This window comes from Bufo gargarizans, chromosome 9 (assembly GCF_014858855.1).
Source record: "Bufo gargarizans isolate SCDJY-AF-19 chromosome 9, ASM1485885v1, whole genome shotgun sequence".
NCBI classification, from domain to species: domain Eukaryota; kingdom Metazoa; phylum Chordata; class Amphibia; order Anura; family Bufonidae; genus Bufo; species Bufo gargarizans.
This window is the reverse complement of record NC_058088.1, coordinates 5264035-5277075: the sequence shown is the minus strand read 5'-3', so window position 1 is coordinate 5277075 and position 13041 is coordinate 5264035. Positions and strand designations below refer to the sequence as shown.

The 13041-nt window shown below is 50.3% G+C and overlaps 1 protein-coding gene across 3 annotated transcripts in view; it reads right to left on the bottom strand.

The window, feature by feature from the left end:
* PAK4 (p21 (RAC1) activated kinase 4) overlaps window positions 1-13041 on the bottom strand; it is a 61616-nt gene that overhangs the window by 39411 nt on the left and 9164 nt on the right. The window contains exon 1 of one of the 3 annotated variants that reach the window (XM_044305712.1): window positions 4794-4937. The exons of the other annotated variants lie outside the window; for them this stretch is intronic. Within the exon in view, the coding sequence (XP_044161647.1) occupies window positions 4794-4824 (31 nt within the window). The 5' untranslated portion in view covers window positions 4825-4937. Of the gene's footprint in view, window positions 1-4793; window positions 4938-13041 lie in introns of those variants that run through there. 3 annotated transcript variants of the gene reach the window in all.

The following is a 13041-nucleotide window of genomic DNA, read 5'->3' as shown; positions in this document are numbered from 1 at the left end:
AAGCTGCAGCATGCTGCAGGATTTTCTCCGGCCAAAAAACGTAAGAGGGACTGAACTGATGCATCTTGCTCTCCATTCAGAATGCATTAGGATAAGGCCTCATGCACACGGCCGTTGTTTTGGTCCGCATCCAAGCCGCAGTTTTAGCGGCTCGGATGCGGACCCATTCACTTCAATGTGGCCGCAAAAGATGCAGACGGCATTCCGTGTGCTGTCCGCATCCGTTGCTCTGTCAAAAAAATATAACCTGTCCTATTCTTGTCCGCGGACAGCAAAATGCACAACGGTCGTGTGCATGAGGCCTAAAACGGATCCGCATTTTTCCGGTATTGAGCTCCTGTGACGGAACTCAATGCCGGAAAAGAAAAGCGCTAGTGTAAAAGTACCCTTACTCTATAGAACTCCAGGTACTGGATTTACATGACCCGCTCCCCAATGTTCAGGTACCATAGACATTAGAGACTTCGGAGTCCCCATATAAGAGGGGCAGGGAAGAGTCAGAAGGCCCCTGGTACACCTTAGATCAGTGATGGCTAACGTCCGGCACTACGACTCCCAGCATGCTCCATTCATTTCTATGGAGTTCTGAGAACAGCCAAGCAAATATACATCCTGGGAGTCGTAGTTTTACCACAGCTGGAGTGCCAGAGATGGTCAGCCGCCAGCATAAGGAGGGCATCCTCTGACAGTACTAGGCTAAACATGCATGTAAGGGCTCATGAACCCGGCCGTGTTTTTTGTCCGCATCCAATCCGCCTTTTTTGTGGGTCGGATGAGGGACCATTCACTTCAATGAGGTTGCAAAAGACGTAGGCAGCATACCCATGTGCTATCCACATCCGTGTGCCGATTCCGCGGCCCTACAAAAAAAAAAAATAGAACATGTCCTATTCTTGTCCGTTTTACAGGGCAGGATGTTCCGTTCTGCAAAATGCGGAAATCACACGGCCTGATATCTACATTTTGTGTATCCGTAATTTGCAGACCGCTAAAAACGACTGGGGCCAAATAAAGGGGAACGGAGAGCTGTGGTAGAACCAGAACGACAATTATTTAATATCCGTCATCACATTTTAGTCAAAGGCCGACCATGAGTGGAGCCGTCAGGACACAAGAGGTCATGGCACTTCTCTAGCATCGTCACCCGAAGAGCTTGCACTCCTAACAGCCGGCTGCAGGGCAGAGGAGGATATTCCACTGAATCCAGCAAAGTTATCGGAATCTCTTAGATCAGGTTTTCTGAGGACCGGGATACGACAGGCTCCACTGCAAACGTAGCTTCTCCCCACCCTGTCCCACCCAAAAATCTCCAAGGCTCGTGTATTTATTTGGTTCCATAAAGAAAATAGAAAGTGTTTGAGTCGGAGAGAACAATCTCCACACAGACCCGAGCGGCTTCCTTCCTGAGGAGCGAGCCAGAGGCCAAACATGAGCTCAGCAGGATACATGGCGGTATCCATACACTGCAGAGGCCGCCAGTACTGCAGCTCTGCAGTGGAACTACCACCCCCAGTATGGACTTCCCACTGACCTGTGCTATCCCAGAAGATAGGTGGCGTACCCCCAGCCCCCCCCCACACATCCACCAACTGAGAGGTTAACTCTGTGGTGACATCTACAGAGGTCTTGTGTCACGGAAGCAAAGTCGCGTCACAGCAGAAACAAAAAAATGACCCCATAAAACGTAACCTTTGATAATCTTCATAAAAATGAGAAAAAAAAAAATTCTATAAATATTATTAAAGGTTACATTTTACGGGGTCATTTTTGGTCTCTGCTGTGACGCGACCAATTCATTACCTCTGGTTGACCTCCAGACAGTTCACTGGTCAGATCCATGGAAGTCGCACAAAGGTGCACCAGATGTTGACCAAAATAGATTAAGGTTTTTCTATAAAGACTTCCAACACGTAACCAAGCAAAAAAGTCAGAGGACGTTGCAGGAGCCCATTATTCCCTGGGGGAAGGGACGTCAATTTTGAGACAATTATGAGACAATATACGGAAAGTACTCACCATTCTTCTGCCCGTCATTAACTGGGATTAACTGGGAAATTCTTTTTAGCTGCTTCTTTAGTCATACCTGTTGCTGGAAAAGCTGGGTGGCAAGCAATATGGCCTCCGAGGGGGGGGGGTCACCCGGCCTTCAGGATTCTGGGAAAGCTGTGTGAGCAGCCACCCAGCTTTCTCAAACCATTGTGGAGCTTTGCATTCTAACCTCCATCGTTCATGGCTTCCTGGCAGTGGCAGCACTGGAGTTAGAGCACCCATCATCCAGTACATACTTTAGAGAAGGGATGCCCAACCTGCGGCCCTCCAGCTGTTGCAAAACTACAACGCCCCAGCAGGCTTGGTACATCCTACAGCGGGGCATGATGGGAGATTGCAGTTTGACAACAGCTGGAGGGCCGCAAGGTGGAGCATCCCTGCTTTAGAGCAATGTTTCTAAGCAAAGCACCCCTAAACCTATGTTCATACACTGCGCCGCCCATGAAGACAGTACAAGCACCTCCGGATTGCTAAGTGTAACCCCCCTGGGGACGTCTGCTGCTGATCCCCCAGCAATACCTACTGGCAAAGGTGACCTGACCCTACAACCGGGCATCTGCAGCCAGTGTGACATTATGATCAATGGCACAATATGGGATAATCTAGAAAATTAATCTGCTGGCAATCAGATCATGCTGGCCTGAGAGGGTTGATCCTGCTGATAAACGACACCTGTCTTGTGAAAATCGGTTACTGCCTTCCTGAGAAGAAGAGGTTTCAGTTATTTTTGCCAACAAGGGTTTCTGTGCACAGAGGGGCGTGGCCAGTACTGGAGGCAGAGAGGACGTGGCCAGCACTGGAGGCAGAGGTGCACTGAGGAGCTAGCCCCCGCCCCTCGGTGCACTGAAGCCCTAACTTGCATAAAGAATAAAAGCTGTTTTTCTCAGGAATGCTGCAACCAATTTTCACAAGACAGGCATCATTTCAATCAGCAGGATCAACCCTACTAGACAGTATACCTGATTTAATAGGATTGATCATGCTGACAGATGCCCTTTAACTTAATTTTACAGTAAATTAAGACATCTTAGCAATAAAACAGTGACAGTCACATGCTATGGTTCATCAGTTAGTAAAATAATGCATGTGAGACACCACCTTCCATATTCCATCTCCAGACTGGTTCCCCCGATGTCATGTTCCATTTTCTAGACTTTTTACAAAACTGAGAAAGTCTATGATAAGCAGGGCGGACGTTATGCATTTGTATTGGTACATTTTGCACAGTTTTTAGTAAAATTCCAGCCCCAAGTGTTGTGCTCGTGGACACTGGCTACAGGGGGTGGCATTTGTTTACATATAGTCCTCTCCAGGTTTTATTACTGATGTCTGCTATGTGTGGACAAGATCCACAAACCGCCTAATCTTGATAGTCTGCTCTACAGATTTTGAGAAGAAGGCTCAATAAAGGGCGATATGATGTCTAGCATCAAAGCCCTGCAGCACTGGGATCCTGGGAGGTCACATTTGACCAGGGGTAACATCTGCATAGAGGTTGACTGGGTTCCTATGTGATGGGCCCCTAGTACATGTCTCTATTATCCCAAGGTCCTATGACTTATACTATTGCTAGGACTGGCCACACGATGCCTGGCACAACGCCACCTGGTAACTGAAGCTATGTGCTTCAGGTGCCACCCCACCCACAGTTCCTCTGCGCTCCTTTGGATGTGGCAGTTGCAGCAGACCTCGGTGTAGCACGCTGTATACATACTGATTGCAGTAGGCTCTTCTCCATCATTAAAAATACAGGGGGAGCAGGAGAACGAGTTCTGCACATTAATAATTTGCCGGAGGAGGACGATGTCCTCCGTTCAAATATTCATCACCAAAGAGGTGCTTGCAGCGCTCCACTTACTGGCGCAAGGTAAGTGCATCCTTCATCTTCACGTGGCTGACACCGAAGCGCTCATCTAGCTCAAGCTACATCCTAAAGAAGATTATTCTGTGTGCTAATGGGCAGATTTAACCACTTAGTGACCGTCTACATGCCTTCATACTAAGTAGTGGCGTGGCCGCACGTATACTACTTGCCATTCACATGCCCTGGACGTAGGGTCGAGGAGGCTCTTTTGTGAGGTACAGCCGTAGCCTACCTCTGCCACCGTCATCGCGTGACTCCCTAGACCAGGAGCTGGCGCTCCAGATGTTGCGAAACTACAACTCCTAACATGCAGAAAGGCTCGGTTGTTCTCAGAACTGCCATAAAAGTAAGAGGAAGATGCTGGGGGTTGTAGTTTCACAACACCTGGCGCGCGGGACGTTGCTGCCCCAATCTGGTACCGTCATGGGAACGGGGCTGCAATAAAAGGACTCTCAAGGGTCTATTCTGCGAAGACAAGTCAATCAAGTTCAAACCTAGAAAAAGTTCCCCCCAAAAGTAAATAAAATAAAACTAAAAAAAGTTCCCCAAAAAAACTCTTAAAGAGGCAGGGAATAAAGCTAAAAAAAAGAAAAAACAACAACCTGCAACGCCTAACCAATAAAACCAAGCCGTCAGCCCAAAACCTGCTCTCAGCAAGGCAATTAAGGGGTTAACGAGAACTTGTCCATGGACCCTGCCTCGGGATCTATTACACTGAAAGCCAACCTAGAGAGGAACCATCAGCGAGGGGCTGTCACAGGACTACACATGACAGACGCTGCTCCCCTTTGCAGGTGGATCTGGTGTAACAATGGGTGAGGCCACTCATGTCCTGGGGCAGCATACACAGCGAACAGTCACCCAGGAGTAAAGGACTCACCCTTGGCATCGCGCTGGGCTCCGGACACCATAGAGAAGCAGGAGGACGGGGGCACCGGCTGTCGGAGAGGATTCCTGGAGCTGTCTGCTGGGAAGTTTCAGGCCCTCTCACTGTCCCAGCCAGTTTCATGACGTGAGACCTCAGCTCCTCCCTGGCCCACTGGAGGAGGAGGAGGAGGCCGGGGGGGATCCCAGGAGTGGTCAGGAGCACAATGCACAGACAGGAGTGTGTGCTGGTGCATGACTGCCAGCTCCCAGGACACTGCAGCGGGCATCTCCACATTCCTGCACCCACAGTGTGCAAAAAACACAAAATGTACCTAGTAAGGGGGCAAATCCTAAAATGCTGCAAACCCAATTCTGCCTCTGTGCATAGTCCATACGGGAGAGGCAGCCGCTGAGCTATAGGGGGGCATTATGTGATTGCTGAGATACAGGGTCTAATGCTCCCCCCCCCCCCCCCCCCCCAGCAAGACTCTCCATTATTACTTGCATGCAGCACTGTTATCTATGGAGAAGTGCTTTTGCATTTCTCCAGGATCCTGAAACAGCGCCACCCATGTCGACGTAGGCTATGACTGGCATTGCAGCTCATCCACCGAGAAGAGTCGTCACATGAAAACAACCCTTGTCCATACACCTAAGGCCTCATGCAGAGATACCGTCCAGGATGCTGGATTGCACCCCAGGGGGGCAGGCTTGCTTTGGTGCGAGACCGTCCGCGTCGCATCCGTATTCTTGGCCGACCCATTGACGTCAATGGTTCGATGGTCCGACATATACTATCTTGTCACGGACTTGACATATTGACGCGGAAAGCACATGGATCATCCACATATTCGTTCCGCAAAAGGATAGAAGAAGATGTCTGCAAAATGCGGGCCCATCAAAGTCAACAGGGCTGAAAAAACATGCGGAACCCCTTTTTTGTGGATCTGCAATTTGCAGACTACAAAAAACAGAGGTCTTAATAGAAAATATGGTTATTATAAACGGGGGGGGGTCCATCACCCAGGACCCCCCATCTCTGAGCCAGAAAACAGTGGCTCCCATTCTGGAGGGACTGTGCCGTCCCTTGCATAACACAGATGATGGCCGCCACGTAATATTACGTTTCCATGCAGCAGCGTCCGTCCTGGAACGCAGGGCGAGTTACTAATTTCCACCCCCCCCCCCAGGCATTCTTTAAGGGGTTGCCACTGATAAGACAACAGCTGAATGAGGCTAAACTGCAGTACCAGACTTGGCCCAAGGACAAGAGGGGCGCTTTTTTATTTTTTTTGGGGGGGGGGGGGGGTTGAAGCAGGTCCTTTATTCAGATCTTGTAATTTAAGGTGGACAGATACATCCCCCCGGAAAGAAGAAAGTCACAGTTCAGTGGCGTCTGCACGCCATGTAAGTCGCTCGCTCACGTCTTCTGGCACAGAAGTGTCACCACATCCTTCTAGAAATACAAGCGGAGCGAGTTTTGGGTGGCACAGGAGAGGAGGAGGTGGCGGCGGGGGTTAATGAAGAGGCGTGTTGCACACATGTTAATGTAGATGTGCGCTTTCACTGCTCGCGCTCACACAAAGGATTGCAGAGAATTAGGAGCAGCAGGATCCCAGGCGGGCACTGTGACCCGGCTCCTCAGACTGCCACAAGCCGCGCGTCCTGGTATTACATAAGCTTCAGTCACACACCGTCACAGGCTGCGCTTGTCCACGAGCAAAGGTGGACGGAAGGTTCATCAGACAGCAGCCTGTACCGAGAACCTGACACACTGTGACGACAAAGCACTGACCGGCATAAACAGCGCGCGTATTCTGCCAATGGCAGCGACATGTTCAGAGGTAGAGTGCACCGAATTCCCGGCAAAGAGACCACTGTGATATTAAAGGGGTTGTCACCTGCAATCTGCCCGCTATAAAGACTTAACTGACAGATTCCGCTCCGGCTGCAGCGGTGACCTGACATCTCGTCAACAACATATGACCGGGCCAGCCAATCACTGGTCTCGGCGGGGCACCAAAAAGGGGTTCAAATGGCGCTGAACTGCTCAGTGAGAATGGCGCTGTGGTGCGCATGTGCACCCACCGCTGCAATCACTTCTATGGGAGCGGTGAGTACAGCGCTCGCAACGCTCTCCTAGAAGTGGACACACATGCGCACCAGAGCTCTTCAATGGCGCTTGTGGACCCCCGTTCTTATGATAGCTGGTTGTCCAAGAGGTCAAACACATCCCCTATAGGCCAATAAACGTTATTAGCGTACAACCCCTTTTAATTTCCCCTGTAGAGGCACCGAGTTGTCGGATTCCCCTACAGATGGTGCCAGCAGTGCAACAGTCCTCAGGATAGGTCCTCAATATCTGATCAGGGGGGGTCCGGCTCCAGGCACCCCCCGCTGTTCAGCTGTTTGGAGAGGCTCCGGCCTCCTCACATTTTACCAAGAAGGCCACATGAGCGATGAACGTGACATCACTGGCTGCAGTGCCGCCAGTCAGACCCCCACTTATCTTATATTGATGACCTATCCTGAGGACAGGCCATCAACATTTTACTCCTGGAAAACCCCCTTAAGAGGCTATATTGGTATGGCCCTGTACCACATCATTACATGTTATAGTCGTCGGATGGCGACATCTTCAGACAGTGCTTCTGACGGATGACCAATCAATATGACCGGCCACACACAAAGGGCATCAGATGCAAAAATAATAACACCCCCTTGGTGGTGACAGCCAGGAAATACAGGTATCTATTAGTATTAATTAGTGACAATCATCTCGTGTCCGTGGCCTGACAAGACACTTTCAAGAGCAGAACAGAGGGATGTGAAGGTCTGCAGAAGAAAAGCAGGAGACCAGGAGGTCAGAAGTCTTGACCTCCACATGATTGGAGAGCGTCTAGAAGAAAGATCCTTGAGGACACTGACTGCAGACTCCGGGGCACGCACTCTATCCTCTATCATATGCCCCGAAGTCTTCTACAAAAAAAGCCAAAGCAGTCGCTCGGACCACACGCTGCCCGCGGGTTTTATGCAGTTTGTGCCATTTTAATCCTTTCCTCCGTTAAAGGGATTGGTGATGAGCGTTGGTTCCCTGAAAACGGAGGTCCACGAGTGTCTGAAGGGGGCGGCAGTGCCCATGTCAGTACAGCGATCCATTCACTTCCATGCGACTGATGGAGAGCTCACTGGTTTCCAGGGCTTTGATGGTGGTGGCCCTTTCTTAGGACAGGTTATCAATATCAGATTGGTGGGGGTCATTTCCACCTAATGGAATAAAAACACTCAAAATGTCCATTCAGCACAGCCCCGCCATAAGTCCTGATAAGAACCCCTCTCTATGAGCCAGACCTGAGGTGCCCCAAGTATCGGGGGCATTATTCACTTAAAGGGCCACCAACTGAAATGTATGGCTTGGTGCAACCTTCCCATGCGATACCCAGAGTCAAAGAGGGGTCTTAGCGGCAGGGTCTAATGCCCTTGTAATAGAAGAGAATACACGCCATCCCACTCCATATTAAATCAGAGGCACAGCAGTGCCCTATAGAATTCTAGGGGTGCCCTATTACGCTTGGAGGTTGTATGAATCCGTAACATGGCTGCCACCGCCGCTCTGCTCACTAGCTCAGTCACTCATGGGCTCTGGCGGCAAGGACCCACCGGCCTCTCTCTCCTCACCGGTAGGCTCTGTCCCTCCAAACAGGCTGTAGCCTAACTTCTAGCTGGTTTCGCCTCTCTCTGCCGATAGGGAGGGTGCACGCTCCCCCCCGTCAGTGCACCCGACATCCTATTCTTCTTCAGACAATGACTGACTTTTCTGGGACTACCCTTATGCGATGGTGCCTGAGCAATAGGTTCTAGTCCACTAGTGTCCTGCTAAGGAATGCCGTTTACATTTGTCTGCCTGTGTACCGACTTCTGCCTCTTTCCTGGATTTTGACCCTTTGCTGCCTGACCTCTGCGTGAGCTCCGTTTTGACTATGAGCTGCCTGCCCTGACCTCGGACTGCTTATCGGATGGCACGAAGTCTACCTGCCATGACCTAATCTCGGTCCCCGACTACAAATTTTCCTGATCCCTCCGCTGTCTCAGCAGTCACTTGAATAGAGTCTGATCCAAGAGGTAGCAGCTTGGTGATCCCCTGCAGAGGAGTCTCGATCCTGTATAAAGGTTTAGACCGGGGGCCACTTAAAGGAGTATTCCCATCTCAGACAATGGGGGCGTATCCTAGCCATGTCCGATAGGTGCTGGTCCCATCTCGTAAATGGAACCGGTAAAGTCCCAGAGGGAGCACCGTGCATGCGCCTGCCGCCTTCCATTCATTTCTATGGGTCCGCCGAGTAACAGAGGATCCACACTTTGTCACAACAGCCGTGTGCATGGGACCTTTGTGTCTTATCTGTACACGTCAGCTTCATACACTGGTACGTTACACTGACGAGCACTAATGAGCAATGCCATACAATCTACGAAGCGAGGCAGCAGCTGGCGCTTGTGCCCGTGGCTCAGCACAAGCAATACGTCCCAGCGCGCGCCCACGGCTTAGACACAGAGCATATTGCATATGTCAATGTACTGAAGATGTGCTCAGGTTGAGGGGGTTACTGACAAGGGGGATGGGATAGCTATGTGTGGAATGTAGAAGGAGACACAGAGACCATCTCCAGGCCGCCCCCCTGACTACCAGACACATGCCGGTAACACGACCTCGACAAATGACTTATTCAGGCTCCAGCCCCACCGATGCCTTCACGTAATAATAACCACGTGTGACATGAAAGGACAGCAGCGTCCTTCCTGGAAAGCCCTTTTCAGCTCTGCAACACAATACGGGCACAGCAAGTGTGTGCCAGCCCCGCACGTGGCACTGGCCTTGCCTACACTTATCCAAAGACAGCTGCAACTTACAATACACAAGTACCATGGGGGCAAGACATATGCTGGGGGGGGGGGGGGGGGGGGTGGACGCTGGTGGTTATACTGGAGAGAGCTGTGCTAAGTGCGGGAGGGACTGGTGCGAATTATCAGCTCCCAGGAATGAAACCTGGACAGCGTCCAATGCACCCGCCGCCCCCACACCGCACAGCCGGGGTCCTCTGCCGCTCCCGTCCAGCTGTGATCTGCGCCTGCAAAGGAATCCAGCTTACTCATCTGCCTCAGCATTACAAGCTGACCAGCAACCTTCTATCTGCTCCGGTCTCTACAGGATGTGTCTGTTCATCCTGATCCTCCTGGTTCATGAACAGGGAAGAGTACACAGACAGAGCATTAGGCTTCGACCACGTACCCATTGATTTAAATGTGTCAGTTCACACTTCAGTATCTCTTTAACTGACCATGGGTCATGCACGCCCATTGAAGTCTATAGAATCCGTTTTGCGTCCGTTTTTCAATGAAGACTGATAGGAGATTCTTTGAAAAAAAAAAAAATAAAAATTCAGCTTACGGATGACACGTGGATGGTAAAAATGGACACACGGACCATCCACGGGTCCTTCATAGACATCTTCACGGATGAAACACGTACGCTTTTTTTTCACGGACGTACCGAAGTTCTTGTACGTCTTGGCTAGCTTTAGGCCAGATGCACACGGTGGGTATTAGGTGCAGATTTTTCTGCAAAGCACAAGCTGAATAGATGAGATTCTCAATACCGCTGTCAACGCGGGGCAGAAAATTTCTGCGAGGAAAATGGCCTGCGGTGTGGATTGCGAAATCTGCAGCGTGTCAACTGTTTGCACGGATTTTCAATGCAGATTTCACCCTTCACTGTGCAAATCCGCGTCAAAATCCTCAACATATGCGAATTTGATGCAGAACTAAAGCACAATCCGCACTGAAAATCTATGTAAACTAAACCGTCGTGTGCCCTTAGGCCCTGTGAACATGCCCGTACTTTTCTTCAGCGTGCTATCCGTTTTTTTCATGGATTGCATGCTGGCCCATTCACTTCTATGGGGTCAGGAACACATCTATATTTTAGGAAAATCTTGGCGCAGGTCCCATTCCTGTCCGTATTTGCGGATGATAAAAGCCCCATCTATTTAACAGGGTTTACCGAGACCTTAATACCAATGACCAATCCTCTGAATAGGTCATCAGTATCTGATAGGTGGGGGTCCAAGCACAGCGCCGTACATTGTATAGTGGCTGTGCTTGGTATTGCACTCCGCCCCATTCACTTCTATGGAACTGAGCTGCTCCTAGGACACATGACGTCACTGGCCTAGGAAAAAGCAGAGAGAAGTCTGCAGTGCCCCGGCGACACTACCTTCTCAAACAGTTGATCGGCGGGGGTCCCGGGTGTCAAAATACAGACATGGCTGTGTGCATGATGTCTAACCAGGATTTCAATATTTAAAAGCCTATCCTCAGAAAAGGTCATCAATATCTAATCATGGTGGGTTGACTAACAGCGGCCTCGCTGACCGTTCTTTGCAGAGGTAACGCTCCTCGACCTAGGTGCAGCTCAGCCCCATTCAAATTAATGAGACTGAGCTGCAATACCAAGCCCAGCCACAATACAATGCGCGGCGCTGTATTTGGTATTCTAGAAGGAGGCTACATTGATTGTCTAAGTGCCATGGAGTCAGACCCCTCCTATTAAGCTAGCGGACATTAGCGATGTGCTAATGTCAGCTAAACCTAACTAGCCTATTCCTACTTATATCTATGCCCCCGTTACTCCAGAAATCTAACTTTTATAATATGCTAATTTGTTCCTGCTCCTAGAGGCTCCGTTCTCCCACCTCTGGCCACTAGATTGACAGGGCCAGGCAGCGTTGGTCTCCTACTTCCAGCCCTGTCTGCCGAGTAAATCTCGCGCCTGCGCCGTCCACTTCAGTATTCGGCGCAGGCGCAGTGAGTAAAGGGCGCTCGCGCCGAATACTGAACGGCGCGAGATCTCCCCAGAGCACAGGGCTGACAGTTGGAGGTGAACGCTGCCTGGCCCGGTCAATCTTGTGGCCAGAGGTGGGAGAACGGAGCCTCTAGGAGCAGGAATAATGCCCCCCCCCGCACCTAGAGGCTAATTAGCACATTATAAAAGTTATATTACTGCAGTAACAGGGGCATAGATAAAAGTGGGAATAGACTGGTTAGGTTCAGCTGACATTAGCACATCGCTAGTTTAATAGGGTTAAATCTGGTGATAGAAACCCTTTAAGGCCTCATGCACACGACCGTTGTGTGCATACGTGTCCGTTGTTCCGTTTTCCGCGATTTTCTGCGGACCCATTGACTTTCAATGGGTCCGTTAAAAACTCGGAAAATGCACCGTTGTTCATCCGCATCCGTGATCCGTGTTTCCTGTCCGTCAAAACACGGATGCACACAAGATTGACATCCGCGTCCGTGATCCGTGGCCGTAGGCTACTTTCACACAGACAGATCCGTCTGCATAAAAGCTTTTTCAGAGCTAAGTTTTCACTTCGTGAAAACTCAGATCCGACAGTATATTCTAACACAGAGGCGTTCCCATAGTGATATAGAATATACTACGAACTGTGTACATGACTGCCCCCTGCTGCCTGGCAGCACCCGATCTCTTACAGGGGGCTGTGATCCGCACAATTAACCCCTCAGGTGCCGCACTTACCAGTAGGAGGAGCTCCCGGCCGGTCACAGACATCGCAGGTAAGTATAATGCTTCTAAAATTGCTAAGTAACCATGGAAGCCAGGACTGCAGTAGCGTTGATTTTATTTAAAGGGGTGGGGGCAGGCCGCACTGGCCACCAATGAGTTAAATACAGGGGAGGGAGGGGGGTCTGCCCCCTGCTGCCTGGCAGCACCTGATCTCTTACAGGGGGCTATGATACGCACAATTAACCCCTCAGGTGCGGCACCTGAGGGGTTAATTGTGCGGATCACAGCCCCCTGTAAGAGATCGGGTGCTGCCAGGCAGCAGGGGGCAGTCATGTACACAGTTCTTAGTATATTCTAACTTGAAGCGTCCCCATCACTATGGGAACGGCTCTGTGTTAGAATATACTGTCGGATCTGAGTTTTGACAATCCGACTCAAATCCGATGGTATATTCTAACATAGAGGCGTTCCCATGGTGATGGGGATGCTTCAAGTTAAAATATACCATCGGATTGGAGAAAACTCTGATCCTATGGTATATTAATAGGGACTCCTGACTTTACATTGAAAGTCAATGGGGACGGATCCGTTTGCAATTGCACCATATTGTGTCAACGTCAAACGGATCCGTCCCCATTGACTTGCATTGTAAGTCAGGACGGATCCGTTTGGCTCC